The sequence below is a fragment of the Malaya genurostris genome, chromosome 1, assembly GCF_030247185.1.
Source record: "Malaya genurostris strain Urasoe2022 chromosome 1, Malgen_1.1, whole genome shotgun sequence".
NCBI classification, from domain to species: domain Eukaryota; kingdom Metazoa; phylum Arthropoda; class Insecta; order Diptera; family Culicidae; genus Malaya; species Malaya genurostris.
Genome location: NC_080570.1, coordinates 148,918,409 through 148,938,819, shown reverse-complemented (window position 1 = coordinate 148,938,819; position 20,411 = coordinate 148,918,409). Strand labels below are relative to the sequence as shown.

Genomic DNA, 20,411 nt, shown 5'->3' with positions numbered 1-20,411 from the left:
GTGTTGACATGAATCAAATGAGATAGTTTTTTCAATAGTGTACTATTGAAATACTTCAATTGGTGGTTAGATTATATAAATCCTTCACAGCAAAAAATTATGTTGATTAGTTAGATACAACAAGAGATATTCATGATCATAAACTTATCACTCTCTCAGAGAGTAAATTTTGAAAAGGCAAAAGTCGAGACGAAGACTTAATTTCGTGAGATTTTTTGTGCTAAATTCGTAATCCTACTTTTTCTGAATTGTAAAACAAGTATATGATAGATTTTCGAGTGGAATTTACAAATGGAAAATTCAAATAATTTTCGCATTCTGTACATTCCGAAATAATTCTATGTTTGTGAAATATAAATTTTAATATTCTATCGATTATAACTGATGTCGTTTAGGAAAGCCGTAAAAATAAAAATATATGATAAAAATAAAAATATATAAACCACGTAGCTCGCTGTGCGTATTACATTTCTCTCTATGCTCGCAAATGTGCAAAATGACTCTCGATGTGGCCGGGATGCCAAGAAAATTTTGATATTTTCGATTACAAGTTTGACTACATCACATAAAATCCAAGAAAGCTACCGCTTGTTTGGCAGCCTTGATGAGCCGATTTTATTTCTCTCTCATGTTTCGTTACGTTACCAGGGAACTAAAATGGTACCGGCATAGAAATCGACTTACTTTCACAAAAATAACTTTCACTTCATTTTCATCGCGACAATATATATGTTTTTATGCACTAATCGCATCTAAATTAAATTATCTAGACATTAGACAGAATAGATCTTTGATCATCAATACATTGTTTCTGGTAATGATTCCAATATTTTGGAGCAGAAAAATGTACATGTAATCGCTTCAATTTCTGAGTTATATACAAAACATTTGAAAAAAATTAAAAATTCATATATATTTTTAAATTCATCGACCTTTTAAGGTTATCTTTTGATAGCGCAAGAATGATAGCTGAACAAAAATTGTATCTGGAATCACTAGCAATCGAATGATGTGTTAAAATATATAGGTCATCACTTTGAAATTCGAGATATTTACGATCATTGTAAAAAGTCTCACCTTTTCTGAGGTCATCTATTTACAGTTTTCAGTATAACTTCGGGTACACAACCCTATTTTTCAGTTTTTTCAGTGCATTCTATTTCTGGAAGTAGTACCTTTCCAATGGTAAACAAATTTCGAAAATTGGTTGACTAACAACAATGTTATGACTCGGTAAAGTTGAAGTTCTCAATGCCCTATTCGCGCAGCAGGTGCCGCATGAATGCTGATAGGGCATATTTCGAGCTTGAAAAAAAACTTGGAGCGGGAAAAATAAGATTTTCATTAGTTTTTCCTAAGCGATCGTCAATAATGATATACTTGAAATAATATACAAAGTTCACAAAATTCGAGGGTGTAAAATTTATTGAAATTGGTCAAGTAACGACTGAGCTATGATAGCTCAAAGTTACCGTTTCAACTATTTTTTCAGGCTTGGTATTAGAAGTGTTAAACCATAACATTCGAGCTTTCGGACGCAATGGTTTTTTTTGGGGTGTAGTAAACAAACAATTAACAAACCAATAGTGCATATGCGTTTGTGCGTATTTGTGTGTGTGCGTGTGTTTTGCATCTGAATCTAACTGAACTCTTTCTCTTGTATTTACTCCCTGTCTTGGCTTGCATTATGTTGTGAAACCTTAAAACAAAATACTGTCATGCAAAAAAACTATTACCCAATAAAACAAAAACAGGATGCCAAAGAGGTGATTTTGAATTCCAATCATAAGTTTAATTTCGTTTTTTTTTTTTCGAAACAATGCAAACCTAACGAACAGCTACCTAACGAATCCTATTCCTTCCTTCGTTTGCGCAAACAGATGGAAAAAGCAATTCAAGAAGCTACTGGAGGAAACCGGTTACGTGACTCCGGGGAAGCAGCTCGCCGAAGTGCGTGTTCTGTTTATGGGACGCGAATGTTTCGAGGCCCTGTCGGAGCATGATTGCCAGCAAATCTACGACAACCACCAGCGGGAATTGATCGAAACGGCCAAGCATAACTTCCAGGAGCTGCTGATGGAACATGCCGATCTGTTCTATCACTTCAAGAACATCGAACCGTCCGGGACGATCACGCAGAACGATGTGAAAGAGATTACGGACGTACTGCAGGAGGACCTGCGGTATAAGCTGTTGGATCGATTGGATCAGGACAGGAAATTGATGCTGTTTCAACATTTGGGCTTTGTCCATTGTCCCATCCGGGAGCATTGCCCGGCATTTCCGAACTGTATGGATGCTCTGATTGAACGAATTCTGGTGGCTAATCAAAAGTGAGTATAGTTGATCTATTTCCTATCTGAATCTAAATTGCATTGCATTTTTTTCTCCAGCCTACCGAACCCTCGCTTCGCTCAAAAAGATGGCCAACTGCAGCTGAATCTGATCGTCATCGGGCTGGACTACATTGCAAACGATTTCATTGACAAGGTGCACCAGCATTGCAACGACAACGGCGAGTACATCGTAGATGGTCAGGTCTACGGGTTGAACATCGAAACCATCAACCGAGAGAACGATTCATTTTCGTTCGATCTGGCATCCAAGGGACTGATCTGTTGCTATTCGAACAGACAAACGTTTACCTACATCTACGAGGTGCTGGATCGGCTGCTGATCGACAACATCGACTTCAAAGATAGTGTAAATAATTTACACATTGTCTTTATGAGTGACGAGAAAAACAGCGAAAGTACTCTACAGCAGCTGCAAAGCGATGGGCAATCGCTGGCGGAACGGTTGCATTGCGTATTCATCGACGAGAATGAGTTCTACGCTTCCGGGCAGGAGACACGATTCGTGGATACGACTTTGAACAGTGTCATCGATTCGATTCCATTTGAGGAACTGAAATACGGTATGAACATGGTCGATATCCCGGATCTCCGAATTATTATGTGTATTTTCTGCGGAGATCCATTCTCGATTGAAAACCTGCTAAGCTCGATGATGATCGAACAGTCGTGCATCAATGCGGGCGAAAGAAACATCATTTTCGAAATGTTCCTGGGGGACTCCAAGCGTCGGGTGGAGTTGATTTTATCGTCCTACCACGGTGCGAATGCGTTCCGGGATGATCTCATCCATGGATTCATTCTGCTGTACTGCAGCAAACGGAAAGCGTCCCTTTCCACGCTGAGCGCCTTTTCGCTAAACATTCCAAATTTGCCCATGCAAATCGTGTCCGTCTCGGAGCAGGGCGGTGTCAATGCATTCTTCAACAACGAAACATCGCAAATGTTGATCACGGAAGGCAACGCCATAGCGGACAAATTGCGAGCCCATTTCGCTACCGCTTCCGATGAAGACAACCAGTTTAAGTTTGCTTCGTTTGCTCCCTTTTTGAAGGAAGTATGGGACAAAAAACCGGAAATCGAACAAGCCTTCAACATGGAAGAACCGCTTACGATCGATTCCGGCGAGGGAACCATGGAACATTCGATGCATCATCATCACCAGCAAGCACCGCAACCGCCGCCACGATACGAAAGCTATCTGATTAACGGTTCCTCCACGACGTACCGCAGTCAGCATCAGCATCCGCACCAGCAGAAGATGCTGTTCGACAACCGATCCATCAACTCGCTGGATGATTTGGATAATCTTAAGCAGCACCAGCAACAGTATTCCAACATGTACTATTACGAGGACAGTAGTGATTTCGATAAGGGCGGAAGCAATCAGGGCTTCCAGATATATCCACCGCCGACAACACCACCGGAACCGGCCCCGCCCGATCATCTGCTTACACCGTCTTCGATCCTACGGCAGTTGAAAGCCAATACCGTTTCCCAGTCGCAAAGTAGCTTGGAAGAGATTAACTGTAAGTATTTGGTTGATGTTCTATTCAATAACAAACAAACAAAAAAATCATTGGCATACGGTTTATTGGTCACATAATACAATAACGTTATCGGAACATTTGATGTTTACGTACTAAACGGATTAACATGCTTGGAAACAGGTTCGATTTCTGGCCGATACGGCTTGCGGTTTCACTATGAAACAATGAAATCATTACATGCCCGTTTGTTGGCTCATAATTTGAAAGGCCTTGAAATTTTCACCTGTCAGTTTGGTTTTGCAATTTTCACCTTGTGATGCTTGGGAATTCTTTGCTACAACAATAGGTTCAGTTCGTGCCAGAGATGCCAGGTCTGCAGATTTGTCTGTAAATCTGCAGATTTGGGGTATAGTGCTGCAGACATTTTTTGTTGTGCAGACTTTTACAGACTTTTGAAATTCTCGCAGACTTTTGCAGACTTTTGAAATTCTCGCAGACTTTTGCAGACTTTTGAAGTTCTCGCAGACTTTCGTCTGTATTCACAGACTTTTGAAATTTCCACGGACCTTTTTTTTTTTTTTTGCTCGCCAAGTCAGTTTTGCGGGTCATACTTTATAGAGAAATTGCTGCCAGCAAGACATACTTGCTGACTGCAGATTTTTTTTAGCTTTACAGACCCTGTCTGCAGACATTTGAAATTTTTATCTGGCATCTCTGGTTCGTGCTCGCATCTCAGCCAACGCAGTCGAAAATCGTTTGCGGTCGAAGCAAAAGAAACAAAGACAATACAGTGCAGTGAACAATAGAGTGTACGAAATGGTCAAATACGATTTAACAAAGCCTGAAACTTGGCCAACAAGGCCAAATTCAATTTGTATAGATTTCAAGCGTTGCAAAGTTAGACCAGCAGCAAATGAAATTGAAATCTTACTTAAAGAACGAATGCATCTAGACGCTAATAATGTAACTGAGATTCAATTCAACAAGGCGTCTAACTGTGTGTACATTATGTTTAAACGTGAAGGCGATGCAATTACATTCGCTTCGGTTAACAACGAGGTGCACAGCGTTGAGTGTGACAACATTAAATACAAAATTCCTGTGCACATGGTGGACAATGCCATACAAGTACGCGTGCATGACCTTCCCCCGCAGTCCAGCGATGAGTATGTTCGGGAAACTATGTCGCAGTACGGTGAAGTTCTTTCCATCGAAAGGGAAGTATGGCGGAATTTTTTTCCGGGTATCCGGAATGGCGTGCGAGTGGTACGTATGCAACTACGTAAAGCAATTCCATCTTACATCATTTTTAATCAAGACGGGAAACAACTGGTTACATGTCAGTTTTGTGAACAACCTGCACACTACGGCAAACCTTGCACTGAAACTGCGAAAACAAACAAAACAAACAAAAACAAGGACAACCGCTCAACAACGGAAACTAGTGAGTGCAGTGCTCCTGTTTCAAAATCACCTTCACCATCTAACCAAACAGCAACTGCAACCAATGTACAACAAGGCGCTTCTACAGTAACTAGCAACGAGATCAAGACTGCGAATAACAAGGAAAACAAAAAGAAGACGGAAATCAACAATGCCACCGATGCGTCAATGGACGACGAGACGAGCCACGAACAAAGTGCCCCTCAATCCTCGCAGGAGGGAAATGGAAGCTCCTCTCCCCCTAGAAAAAGGGTGACAACGAGATCGAATACAAAGAATTTTTTATTTAAAAAATCGGCTCAATCGGCCACGTAAAGCTTGTACGCAAATAGGCCTGAATAAAGATGTCTTTTAAATAAAAAAAAAATGAAATCATTACGATGAAATCTTCAATCAGTAAACTTTTCGCTTGATGTCTGGTACAAGGTACATGAAAAAAAATATTATGATTTGAGCAACTGAAATCATCAAGAAAGCAGCAAACTTGGACCCCGGCTATCAGAAATTTTGAAAAATACTTTTTATCAGCTCCAGAAACTTTCAGTTAAAAATGCGACTACTACTTTTTTTCTCGATCGTGACCAAATTTGAAAGATTATTCTAAAATGCTTCAAGGGAGAGTGTATCCTTTTAAATTTGAGGAAATCATAAAAACCAACTGTATTTAGTTTTGGAAACTCGCTTGAGGGTTATTCCAGGGCAAATAGTGATTCAAGTCTTAGAGTCCCGTAGTGTCGAACAGTATTGAAGCGTGGAACAAGCGGGCAGCAGAGAGACTTCAAACAGTGTAAATATGTGAAACTCTCAGCAGTACTCATTTACAAATTCCAGACAACGAGAAACCTTTGCCACATGTAACTCTAGCAATCATTGATCCTCGAAGACTATAATTGAAACGAGTATTTACTGGTATTCATTATTACCGTCCGCTACCTAATTTTGCGTCGAAACTTACCCAAAATCAACTAAAGTGCATCTCCGTCTTTTTGGGTAACATCACCTTAATGTTTAGGTAAATGTAAGATTTCCCAAAATGTTGTCATGGCAATTTTGGCAATGTTCATTACCTATTTGTTACGATCAAGTCAAAGTTTGAGTAGATAATGACCTAATTTTGAGTAACTCATAGAAGAGCTCGACAATGAGCGATATCTTCTCAAAAAACTCGATTTTCAGTGTAGATTACGTAAGATTTTTTTGACTCAGTTTGGAGATGAACTCACCACGATGTAAATAAAACTTCTAGATCGTTGATTAGATGTGATTGTACATCCTTTCCAAGTATATAAAAAATTCAATTAAACTATTGTTCAGATAGCTGAGTAATAGAAGAAATATTTTCTTTTACAGTGCAGATCATTTCTGCACGTTTCATTTTGTTTTGAAGAAATTTTAAATTAATTTTAGACACCTACCTCGAAATTCAGACGACGTCATGTTCAAAAACCGCGAGGTCGTTGAAAATGGTTCAATCGATTGTGTGCAGCTGATAAATTTACAAACAAGCTTATGGTCTGGCCAGATATTTGCAGCTGCGGACGAAAACTGTACTTCTCGTGACAAACAAAACTGTTTGAAGAAATGATGGAACAAAATGTTTGCTCAGATTAGCAAGCTGATGGTCCAAAATATGATAAGTGCTATTCGAAAAAAAAATGTTCGAGATTTCTGCAAAGCCAAATCGGAAAATGTTTCTGTTGTTGTTCTTTTGGATACTCAAAATTATTATTTCATTACCATGGTTTCGAAATAAATCAGTATTTTTCAGTATTCAAGAGACACCTTTTGGTTGAAATAGACATAAGGAGTGTATCGAAAATAAGCTATCCATATACATTTGTGTTGTACGCATGTATTTGTGATGGTTTTTTATGAACAGATCACAGCATGCTGTGCGTTTGGCTTTCAGCTTTCGTATGTTTACTTGTTTGTGCGGTTGAAATTCCGCGTTTTCAAAATGTCGCGTATTAAAAAGGAAGTGAAACTTAAGGTTCTGGACACATGCCTAAGTGCGAAGGGTATTACTATGCGAAAATTGGCAAAGCGGTTTGGAATTCATCATGTCAGTGGTAAAACCATCATTAATAAGTTTAGAAAACACTATTCGTTGGATGAGCTACCAAGAAGAGGCAGAAAACCCGGTTTTTCCAACCCGAAACTGGACCAGAAAGTGGTATCTCTAATCATGAAGAACAAATCAATGTCAATACGTGATTTGGCCAAAAAAGCAGAAACTAGTGTCGGAATGATCCAGCGTATCAAGAGGCGAAATCACCTGAAGACCAACAAGAAGCAGATTATCTCGAAATAAAGTGTAGAACAGAAGAAGCGAGCAGCAACAAGAGCCCGGAAATTGTATTCGCGTCTTTTGCAGTGTTCGGATGCATGCGTTTTGATGGACGATGAGACTTATGTAAAGGAGGACTCAAAAACCCTTCCAGGTCCACCATACTTTACTGTCGTCGTTGGGGAGGATGTAAGCTATGCGGGCAGGTCGATTTAAGTGGAGAAATTCGGTCGAAAGGTACTGGTATGGCAAGTAATATGTTCCTGTGGTTTGGAGTCAACCATTTTTCACACTACCGGAACTATAAAGGCAAAAATCTATCGATCTGAGTGTCTCCAGAAGAGATTGCTGCCTTTATATAAGAAGCATAGTACACCTCCACTGTTTTGGCCGGATTTAGCGCCGGCTCACTATGCCAAAACCACTCTCAACTGGCTTGCGGAAAAGGGTATAAATTTCGTTGAGAAAAATATCAATCCACCAAATTGCCCTCGGCTTCGACCAATCGAACGTTACTGGGCAATCGTGAAGAGGGTCTTCAAGAAGGCTGGTAAGGCAACTGGGAACATCAAGGAGTTCAAAAAAATTTGGGCTCAAGCGTCCAAAAAATGCGATGCAGCACTTTTTTATTTTTTTATTCAATAATATAATATAATATTAAGGCACACTGCTTAAGCTCTAAGATGCCAAGGGTATTTACTAATCTTAATTATCGTCTAACTTAAAACTAGAGTAGTATCATTATGTAATATAGTATCTGGCGATCGGTAGTGGCCGGTGAATTGAATTTAGGATGAGATGATTCCAGATGGCGATGGTAATTTTCTATGTTGGCCGCATTCTTCGGTCCGTGAGGGTCCGCGGGAAACACCCCCAGGCTACGAAGGCCCGGCGGGTGGTCCGCATGCTGGTCATTGACTGGAGCGGTCTTCCGGTGATGGTGATGTTACGGAAGAGAACGAAAAAAAGAAGTAAATATTGTGGGAAACGGGGTAAAAAAGGGGTGTGGGAACAAAATGTTTGAAAACGACAGAGATCTAATTAGTTGCCATCGAGATGGTGAAAAAACAGGGAAAGGGGAACGAAAAAGTTAGTGACAAAAAAAAAAAAGATCTTGTTAATTCCAATGAAGATGGTGGACAGGGACGGGGATCGAGAGAATCGGGCGGATGTTAGTGTCGAACCTGTAGGTGGAGATTATATTTTCTGAGCGAGGAATAACACATTACACTTGTATATCAATGTGTTTAAGGTACTGGTATATGAGAAGCATATATGAACTATCCCGACTCGCGATGCAGCACTTGTCCGGAACTTGATGAAGAGCGTTCGATGAAAAGTTCGAAAATTCGTGAAGGAATAACTTAAATTTCATCCGGTTTTCATTATGTTCAAGTTTAAACTCCTACAATAAAGGATCAATTTTCAGTTTGAATAAAATATCGTTTTTTATCATAATTTGAAAGAAAAATTTGTGGATAGCTTATTTTCGATACACTCATTATAAAAAATGTGGTAAAAACAGGATTAAAACGAACATTTAACTGTTGATCGGAAGGAAAAAGCAGCCAAAATAAACTTCCGTATAGTGAGAAGCGGATCACAAGCGGATAGTTCAAGCTTTCAAGAGTATACCAAACCATTCTGTAAGAGATGTGACGAAAAAAATTGCAGTTGAGCAAAACTTACAAGTACAAAATTTAAAGTTGCAATGAATGGCAGAATTCGTCTGGAAAATCACGTGCACGGAAGCTCTACAGCCGGATGTTGACAAAACCGGCTTGTCTTACTATGGATGACGAGACGCACGTGACTTCCGGTGGCTTCCAAGAGTCCCGTTTTTCACTGCTCATCATAAGTCTGAGGACCCAGAAGACGTTGGAAGTCAGAAGATGTTTGTCAAAAAAATCATGATTAGGCAAGCAATTTACTTATATGGAAAATGAAGTACTCCATTTGTATCAATCGAGATGATCACCGGGCAGGTATACATGAAGGAAAACCTCCAAAAGCGTCTACTTTCACTCAATATTCCTACGTTTTTCTGGGTGGATTTAGCATCATGCCATTACTCGAATGAAGTTTTGGGCTAGTACAAGGCTAATGAGATCAACTTCATTCCGAAGGACTTCGATCCTCCGAACACACCGGAACTACAGCCAATTGAGAGAGTAGTGTTAATGGTTAAATAAATAAAACGTTAAATTATACCTTCGATTTTATTCCCTAAAAGAGTTTTTTTCCTGTGATGGAATTTATTATGTCTATAAAAGGACAGTAATTTAGTACCATTCTCATAGGAAAATGTGTACATTGTATTTGCATGAAATCTTCGAAACGTTAACCAAAGCATTATTGTTTTTTTTTCGTTTAACCCTGGGCCAATGATATTAAATCGAAACAATTATTATAATTTTACTACAAAATAACTAACCACGGTTGGGCTTTCTTTCTCTTTCTCTCATGCATTGTGGTAAACAAACCTCTCCTCATCTTACAAACAAAACAAAAAAAACAGCCGATGTCAGTGGATCCAAGGACTCGATCAACACATACGACTCAGGTTATTTAAAAAAAATCTTACATATTACTTACCGGTACAAGTTCAATCATCAACTAATTCGGTTCATCAGTTTAACAACATTTTCGGTTTCTCGATTCCCTTTCTAACCTTAAAATATTAAATGTTCATTCGCAGGTTGGCTTGACGATGGGTTCCTCATTCCGAAGCAGGACAACAAACAGAACGAAGACATGTGGAAGCAGGTGAATGCCCACCATGCCTTTACGACCGGTCGAAGGCCAAATCAGACATCGTTCGCGAAGAAAATTCGTCCGAAAGGGCCCAGCCAAACGTTGAAACAGCCGGGGAAGCTAAATCTGAAAAGTTTCGCCATCGTAAACGAAGCGATTGCCCGGATGAATCTTGGCCAGTCGGATCAGGCACAGCTGGGTATGGGCGGTGGTGGTCAAGCGGCCCCGCCGATGACGGAAAAGGAGAAGAAGAAAGCCAAGAAACTACTGCAGCAGCAGTTGGAAAATGCTCCGCTGGCGGCACCGGAGGATGATAGCGAAGATTACGAGGATGAGGCTGGGTATGAGCAGATTAACGATGCATTCAGTGATGCGGTCAACAACGTAGCGAGTCAATTATTTACCACCTTTTCCGGCGGGCAGCGGGTAATAGTCGGAGCAGATGCCAACCAGCAAGCCATCGATTTGGCTGGGAAGAATAAGCTACGGCAGCGGAGGGAGAAGGAGCAAAGTAAGTGAAGAAAAATTGGTTACTCGACGAAACATAAATACTAATCTCATATCCCGTGCGCCCATAGTCTTTAACATTCCAGAGTATTCGGATTCGGAGAGTGATTCTAGTTCGCTAGAACGCAAGCGCTCGACGGACGGTTACTCCAAAATCAACCGTAAACCTCAAACCCACAAGCGACATCGTAAGAAACGTATCGCCATTCCGGTGCAACCTCCGAAAATTCCCCTCGGTCCGTTCGGTGGCGGCGGCGGCGGAGGCGGTTTAGGATCGGGCGGAACCGGAGATGCCGGAGGCGGTTCACCGATGATGGTTGGCCTAACCGGAGGAGGTCAGCTGGGATCCGCTTTGGGAATGCCAATGATGTATCAGAAACTCAAGAACGAAAAGAACATCGGAATGGACAAACAAGAGGACGAATCTAGTATCGATGTTTCCTCGCCGAGAGATAATAATTCACCGATTGTAAGTTTTATTGCGTTGTTTAGTGCAATTCATCATATTTTTTTTTGTAACCCACAGTTTGGCGTACTCCCCAAAATGGGTGACCGGGAAAAGCTGATCACCAAACAGAAAAATTGGTTCGGCAAAGAAATCGATAGTAGTAAGAGCAGTTCGAAGGATTCGAAGGATTCGGATACCAGTTCGAAGAAGACGGCAGGGCGCTCGGGCAAACTAACGAGCGGAAAGAATGCCAAAAATGCACCTCCGATTCCACAGCAACCATCGCTGGCCAGCTTTAAACAGTCGGATAAAAATCTGGTTCCACTGTTCGTGGAGAAGTGCGTTAAATTTATCGAACTGGAAGGTCTGGATTCGGAGGGAATTTATCGAGTTCCCGGTAACAGAACCCACGTTGATCTGCTGTACCAAAAGTTCGATGAAGGTAGAGTCCCGCTTGAAGTCCACTTGAATTGTAATTAATTTTCTTATTGTCTACAACAGAAGTCGACGTAGACATCGAAAAGCTGGACATTCCGGTGAATGCTGTGGCGACAGCTCTGAAGGATTTCTTCTCCAAACGGCTGCCACCGTTGTTCAGCAGCGATATGATGGCAGAGCTGGAAGATATTGCCGGTTCACGGCCACCGCAGGCCATCAGCAGTCATAATATCGATGTTGTGAAAACTGACCGCAGCTGTAGACTGATTGCACTGCGGTCACTTCTTGGGAGGCTACCAACGAGTAACTTTGCTATTCTTAGCTTTATATTTCAACATTTTGTAAGGTAAGCTACCGGCTTCGGTCTCAACTAATCATCCACTACCAACCAACCAACGATTCGCATTCGTTTCAGGGTCTCGGAAAACTCCAAACTAAACAGCATGGACAGCAAGAATCTGGCCATCTGCTGGTGGCCCACGCTGTTACCGATCGAATTCACCGACATGATGCGGTTCGAAACGATGCGTCCCTACCTGGAGGACATCGTGCAGACGATGATCGACCAGTATCCGTTTCTGTTCCGCGGCGAGGAAGCGTTCGTGATGGTCTGATGCAATGAGTAGTCACAGCAACGACCACCGGTAGTAGCCGCCGCCACCGTGCGCGAGTGAGTTGTTGATTGCATTTTAGTTTGATTCCCGGCAGCGGTTTGAGGGCTTTTCTTTTTCTTCTGGCTTTTAGCTAACGATACGAAAAAAAAACCGAAAACCGTAGTGGTGGCATGCGTCGTGAAAGGGAGAAATATTTTCCACCCGAAAAGATAACTTTCGTACCTTCTTCTTTTTTTTAGCTAGGCGTTTTAGGCAAAAAAAAGAAAAGCAAATTGTTGTAATGTTTTTTTTACGTTTACTTTGCAATCGAAACATGGCTTCGTCTTCGATATATCAGATAAAGGTGTTTGTGCGCTAAATTAATAGGAAGATGTTTTAAATATTGTTCTCGTCCTGCTAGCATTTTTGAGGAAGATGAAAGAAAGTAAGAAAGCAAAAAAAAATCATACAATTCGATCCAAATGAAGTAGAGCGCCTCCGTGTAAATGTATATTTATTGCTTTAGATATTCATCTGCGGTCTCCTCGATTGGAGACAGTTTTTATTTTGTGTTTGATCTTTTTTGTCTTAATGCTTGGGTATCGTGATGACGGCAAGATTTAGAGAGAAAAATATTATTGCTACTTAATCCCGAGTCAAAGAAACGAGTTAAAAAAAGAAGGAAAAAAAACAAGAAGAACTAAAACAACCAACACATTCTATTATAGATTCAGAGATATTTTTAACTGGTTTTTCAGTGTATTTGAGCAAAGCATGGATAACATATTTGTATATTTACCTGTGTACATTTTAAGGCTAAAAACATAAACAACAATGCTCTAATTAGTGGAACAAGTAAGTAAAAATGAATCGTGTGTAAGGTTACTTGTTAAGCTATTATTATAATAACAATTTATGATATAAAAAAAAGCGGAAGCTTGTAACAAATATGTGGTGATAAAGTGGAATACTTTCTGGTAGGCTTTAGTTATCGTACTTTGTGTACTTTTAAAAAATAACAGAGAATCGAAACGAAACTCATACTCTTAGAACTAGGGATTTGTAGGAATTATTAGGAACTGTCTCGGCATCATTGCAAGGTGGACAAAGAGAGAAAAAAAAACACACACACACGGGACAACTTGAAACGAGACTCTATTTACGGAAGCAGCGATGTTTTTTACAAGCCGATCCGACGACGTGGCTATATTTTAATCTCTATTGGTTTTTACTTTAGCTTTTTTGGATTACGGTAAGACAGTTCTCCGATGGATTGACTTTGACTTTGGTTTCGTGGCATGCTCTTAGTTTGGTGGATTTGAAGAAAAAAACAATTTTAATGGTACTCTTTTCATCTCTTGAACATAACAGAGGAAGAATCCCCATTGTACTGTTACTCAAGTATCCTCCTCTATTAAAGAACTTGTACATATACACTGTGTACGGTTCCTCCTCGTCTTCATATTTTGGCTATTGCTTATGAATGGCGATTTTTTAAGCGTTTGGTTTCTAGTTTTCATATGAATAAACACTGAAAATTGGTTAATAGTGTAAACCCTTCATTGGAGATTCAGATTTGAGTCATTCCTTGCCATCAACTTTTTGAATATTATTTCATGCTAGTATTGGCCACGACTACTTTTTCGGTGATCCGTACGAGACGTTCAATTTTTGAGTAACTTTTTTGAGCATATCGGCCGATATCTCACCAGTAATATGTGTGACGTACACTCACGAAAATAGTCGTATAGTGTCAAATTTGCGCATCAAATTCATTTCGCTAATTGGCCCATCATTTCGCGTGCTGTGTGGCATGTGGCACCGTCTTGCCGAAACCACACGTCAACCAGATTAGGCTCGTTTATGTTGGGCAATAAAAAGCCGGAAATCATCGCAATGTAACGAACCGCATTGACTGTAACTCTTTCTTGAACGTCATCTTTGAAGAAGTGCACTTTTTGAGATACATTGGCAGTACTTGTATTACCTAGAAAAACTCTCTATTATTTGTAAGAGACAGTGATCATAGGTTCAAATAGATTCGTGACGATTTAGTAAAGAAGTACTTTTATTTTCTCTTATTCTGAAGCGCCTGTATTATCGTGGTTGCCGAACTTGTACTGACTAATTCGTTATTTTTCTCTCGGTGTCTATCGTTTTACTCTCTCTCTCTCTCTCGTAAGGATGACAATAGGGTGGCTCGTAAGTAGCGCCACAGATTTTTTATAATTGTTCATTGATGATAGAGAAATAATGGAAACGAAAGTTTTAGTTTTTTTTAAATTAGGTGTATTTAAAAAATATATATACGAATTCGTCCCCATCTATCAATATTCGTGATGGAAGGCTTTCTGTTTCTCTCGTGCATTTTTTTCACGAATAAATTTTATTCAAGCTAATTGCCGTATGTTCGAGCTCCGACCTGAAAAGATTCTTATGTCGTTTTCACTTCAAGTCAAAACGAATCCAGTTCCAACCCTAGCGGCTGTGAAATCCATCCATTGGACAGCAGTAAGAACTCCCAGGATAGGCAGTTTCTTCCGCGAAAACGTGATGATTGATGATTCGATTGATTTCGCACCATTCTGAGAAGTTTTATAGTTTTCGTTGGCGAAAAACAGTGTTCTCGCTGTTGCAGATTTCATAATACGTTTTGAGATCAGACAAAAATTGATGTCGTTGAAGTAAAGCAGAAAGTTCAAGGGACACAGGTGCTTTCTTTGTGAAATTCAAGGTGAACTCTCCGGAGGGGTAATCGGCTAACTTAACGAGGCGAAGATCGTAGAAATTTGATTTTATGCAACATAAAATATTGTCTAATTTAACTTTCAAAATGTCGTGGTATAATAGCCGGAGTCAAAAAAGAACCATTTTCGTTCAGCGAAGATTGAGGGGCACTTTGTTCGAAGCTCATCTTTTCATTAAATGCGCCTTGCTTTACATTGGTTACAGTTGAGTTGACGATGAAAACCGTTTTCCGATCAGATGTACTGCCGGTAATGCACGGTTATCTAGAATGCTTAATTTTAAAAGAAACCATTTGCGCAGTTTCTGTGCGAGTGAATAGGATTTAGATAAAATAGTTGATTCATTGCATTGACATATTCTAAACAGTTGTTATAAAATCATTCTAAATCACCAAATAAAGGTCAACAGATTTCACGCGCGTCTAGATCCTTTATTATTTCCACTTTATTATTTCAATTATTTATTAAAATTATTAATTGATTATATTGGTTGATCTGGGCAGCCGGCTACCGAGAAAAATATTAATTTACTGTTTGAAATATTAATATCAAGTGTTTTTTTACTATGTATTCAATATACCGATATATGTTATCTATGTTATTAACTTTGTAATATCAACGGAGTTGGCAAAAGTTGATTTATATCATTCAGTTTATAATCCTGAAAGACAATCAATAACATGGAAGAAGAAAACATTCCAAATAAAACTTTTCTTCGAAGCTAGACGGAAATTGATAGGTTGAATGAAGGGATAATTTAGTAAAATAGAGTAATCAGAAGTGAAACATTGAAACTGATAACTGGCTGATTTTGCATAATGCTCCCCATCGTTGTCCACTTTCCATGGTATTTTGCTCCAATGCAAACGACCAGCAGCTGGATGACGTAATCGATTTTCTTTGAAGGGAAACTGATGTCGTTTTCGCTTGATGCCAAACCTAACCCAGTTTTCACACTAACTGCTGTCAAACTGTTTGTTTGAAGCTAGTTTCGAACCTCGTTTCAACGTTGTTGAAATGAAAATCGAGTCAGTTTCGAACCTGAATTTTGTATCAGGTTTGCTCAAATCCCCATTGCTAAGTGCGAAATCAACACAGTTTCGTGAAAAGTGTTTGTTTGATGAAACTACCCTGGGTCAGTTTAAGTTTTCTCAAGCGAAAACGACATGAGTCTACGAACGTCGGGCAATTAATACAACACTGAACTGAAGCTCTGAACTTGAACTGAGCTCTGGACTTGAACCAACCGGAATGATGCACTTGCTTTACTTCCTGCTCAGTCAACTGCGTAAGTTAGAATGAACAGAATGTCTCAAGAGTTAATCTTTTGTACCTAACCAGATACGAAAAAGGCGTCTTCTTTGATACTCGTTGTTACCAAACATTTCAGGAAACTTTAATTTGGAATTATTTGTGATGATGTCATACAACTGCAAATGTTATTATAAATTGATCATATTTCCGATGGTATGTAGCAAAAATTTGATTGATACGTTAGATACAACAAGTGATATTCACAGTCAAAAACTGATCACTCTCTCAGAGGGTAAGTTTTGAAACTGCACCTCATAGTAAAGAAGAAATGTGCTCTCAAACAGACACTTTCCATTCTCGTCGAGATGAGTGGAATGAATTCAAACACACACAGTCTCCGGCCAACAGTTTTTTATGTTCTGAAATTTTATATTCTTTCTGTACTGTTTGACAAACCAAAAAATAGGTGTTTATTTTTCCAATGTAAACTTGTTTCTAACTTGTTACGGTTGCTAGGGTTAGTCATGGTAACTGCAAGGTTTGGCTCAATAAATAGGAAATGTCATTTGCTATATTAGTAACCAGCATATACAGAGAAAGGCCAAACGATCTGTGAAAAGGAGTCAGTGCTGCCAGAAATATGTATTTTTTTGTTGCAGGATGGTTCTTTCGGATAAAATAAACTCAGTTAACCGAGCATGTCATGAAACTAGTTGGTCAACGTGTAGTAGACGTCATACCGTTTTCAGACTTCATAAGACTATTCAAACCACTCCAGACTCCAGAAAAAAAACCAACGAAAAGTGCCATCTTGGTAGAATGTTTTCTATCAGCCAAAACTAACAATTAGTCTCTAACCATTCACAGAACCATCGACGTCGACGACCGGCAACACATCTAAAATCTTTTATATTAAATCAAACAATGACAATGATTTCACTTTTAAGATAATCGAACCACGAACGAATCTCCTTCCTCTTTTACGCTAAACAGATAAACAGAATCGCGTACCGGCTTAGATAGCGGTTATATTATTTTTCAAGCATTTACTTACAAAGCATACAAAAAATATTACAAAAATAAATAGACGCTAAAAGTGAGACAGTGTGTAAAAGATGCGCTTTTTAAGTATTGTTTATTTTGTTGGATTTTATTTTATTTTAAATACTTTTATCAAATTAGCATTTATATTCCGATTGCTTCTGTGTGGAAAGCAATGGTAGCGAGTAATTGGTTGGATTAGGAAAGAAGAAAATCCCCGTTGCTCTTAGATAGAAATATAGTTTAAACAAACAAAAAAAAAAATTAAATTAAACGACGAACAAGACCAACATATGAACACGGCAAACGACTAGTTGTAGAATTAACTAGTTATTGGAACCGACCGACTTGGCTGGCGAATGACCTAAAAAGCTCCAGTGAATAAAGACATCGAGGCAGGGTCGTCGAACGATTCAATTACATGAAACCAAACAGAATGAATTCATAAAACCACGTATTAAGTTGTAATCTAAATAAACAGCAGCAGCAGCAGCAGCAAGCAGAGTTGTGTTAAATGTGTAGATGTGTACAAAACAATTAGTCGAATATTGTCGCATTGAGACGCAGCATCACGATACAAAGCGTGGCTAGATTTTGTTGTTCTATCAGTCAATGTGATACCTGTAGAAAAAAAAAGCCGCGGACGCCAATATGTGGCTGGAGGAAAATGGAACGGAACGGAACAGAAATTGAGTTGGAATTTGAACTGATCAGAGAATGAGAGGACTGAGCTACGTTTTAAAAAAAACGTTAGTAGTAACAGATTGAGGAGCGGATTTGGTTGCGGTGGAATGGTTTGAGATGAATCGCGTAAAATATGCGTAAAATTGGATTGGAAGGTCCTTACGTCCGTATTACCGCTACCAGATCCTGATGCTAGAAAAAAAAAACAGAAATAATATCTAAGCACGAATCCCACAGTAGCAAACCGCACATGCTATTTAAAATGTTGTACAAAAAAAAACAAAAACAAAATAGACAGAAATCTACAAAACGAAGGTAGTGAGATGTGCCGTAAAAATTAGCTAACCCACTGTTCGTTCTACGGTGAACGGTGGAAGTGAACGCAACCACTGGTATTTTAGTAGCTTTTTGACAAGTTGGAGATCGAAAAAAAACTGATAAACAAAAGTAGGAGTATCGTGATGCCGTAATCAAAGACTAGGAAGTTGAAAATTAATACGCACACACCGGAAATTATTTTGTTCTCGAGATATCTAAAACCGTTAAAAAGGCGGATAATAATCCAAACAGTAAACCCAATTGTAACGTAACCCATCTGACTAAAAAACAAACAAAAAAACTAGAACACACGTAACTTTCCACGACAGACCTCAGCGTAAACGTGAAAAGGTGAGTCCGTTTCCTTTCCGGGAAGGAATGAAGCACTACTCATCAATCATTTAAAAAAAATCCTAGACTAGGTTGGAATAAACGGCAAACAAAACAACAAAAAAAGATAAACTGCACACCCCTCTGTTCACCCTAGCATTAGAGATAGGTGTTATTATCATTGCCATCCCTGCAAGAATTTCCAAGAACCTCAACGAAATGAACGAGCAAACGACGAATAGAGAAAAAAAACTAGCGATCGCCATTTGATCGAATGTGACTGAAACAAGTCAAAGGCCATTTGTCCTAGTAGCGATAATGGGAAGCGAATAAAATACTATTCCAACTTTGAACTGATTTGTCTCTCAAAGTTAAAGTAAGAGCCCATTAATAGTTATAGGAAAAGAAATACAACAACAAATGACATGCACTATCGATAAAAAGAAAAGATAAACCAAACAAGTTGTAAATTCGTGTCTTGAAGCAACCAAAATGTCGGTTTAAATCTAATAAATACAAATACAAATAAACGCCAAACTCCCCGTTTAAAAACAAAAATCGTTTCCTCTTCCTTCTCTAGATTTTTTGCGAACATTCTGCTAGTTGCTCTGAATAGGAAAGAAAAAATAAATCAAAAAGCGAATGTATAAAGCCATTCTTTAGCAAGAAGCTCCCTTTGTCCTTCGTGTTTTTTGTGGTCAGCCTTTGCGGTGAACCTATGTCCTTAATTTTTCCCCTTCCATCGTGCACAAATGGTAAGAAGAAAAAAAACATGCAAAAAAAAACTAAGACAAAAAAATAATTAAATGTTGTTACACTCTGTATCTTAGAAATTAACGATGGAACACTTAAACAAGAATTAAAAAAAAAGACAAAATTAAGAAATGGATGTAACAAAATTTGCATTGTCCCGCGTTACGAGGATTTTTCATAACAGCGCCCCGCAAGCAGGCAGGTCAAATAAAACAACCAACCAAAACTCGATGAAAAAAGTGAAACTCAATTACTAGGCCACGTAGAATATTGACAAGAACAAAAGAAAAAATAATAGATAGAAATGAAAGAGACAGACACTGCTACATCTACAGAACAAACAAACAAAAAATCCTATTCGAACTCACGCGCGCAAAAAGCAAATGTTATTGTTTAGACCGGCCGAACAAACCAGCACAGTTACACACACACACACACTCACAAACAAATACACACTTTCCAAAAAAAAACTCACGCATACTCGTACGAACGTCTGCTCGGTCTAGCTCGATGTTCCGCAATACGAGTGACAAACACCGGAAACTGATTCACTGATAAACGCAACCATATACCACATTACCAGAGCAGAACGGAAATCCGGATTATTCTTCACTCGCTAGCTTTTTGTAAGAATTTTTAACAAAATGGAAAAGTCGTAAAAATACAACAACAAAAAAAAACTAGTATTGAATGTGTCAAAGCAAAAAGAAAACTGGTGGAAAATTGTTTAAATATATGAATAAAAAATACGGACGGGTTTTATTTTTCTCTACGAAATAGATTAGTTGAGAAACAGGGGTCGGTCGGTGGGTGCTTTGTATTAGAGTATGTGACTTGTATCGTCTCGTCTCGTCTTGTGCTGAAAAATTTACCCGTTTGTTGATGCAACCTGTTTTAATCGTGTACTTACACGATTCGATATAAAACAGAGTAGGCGTCGCTTGAGTAGAACGTAAAATCATCTGGTGTT

General features: G+C 39.1%; 1 protein-coding gene across 4 annotated transcripts in view; it reads left to right on the top strand.

Annotated features, from left to right (window-relative positions):
• Positions 1-20,190, top strand: part of LOC131426180 (rho GTPase-activating protein 190) — an 83,183-nt gene extending 62,993 nt beyond the window's left edge. For 2 of the 4 annotated variants that reach the window (XM_058588694.1, XM_058588695.1), the window contains exons 5-12: positions 1,881-2,333; positions 2,394-3,883; positions 10,093-10,137; positions 10,273-10,839; positions 10,907-11,304; positions 11,362-11,725; positions 11,785-12,067; positions 12,137-20,190. In XM_058588694.1, coding sequence (XP_058444677.1) covers positions 1,881-2,333; positions 2,394-3,883; positions 10,093-10,137; positions 10,273-10,839; positions 10,907-11,304; positions 11,362-11,725; positions 11,785-12,067; positions 12,137-12,335 — 3,799 coding nt within the window. In that variant the 3' untranslated portion in view covers positions 12,336-20,190. The remainder of the gene's footprint in view (positions 1-1,880; positions 2,334-2,393; positions 3,884-10,092; positions 10,138-10,272; positions 10,840-10,906; positions 11,305-11,361; positions 11,726-11,784; positions 12,068-12,136) is intronic. The other 2 variants (XR_009229063.1, XM_058588696.1) reach the window with 2 other exon arrangements.
• Positions 20,191-20,411: the final 221 nt, after the last annotated feature.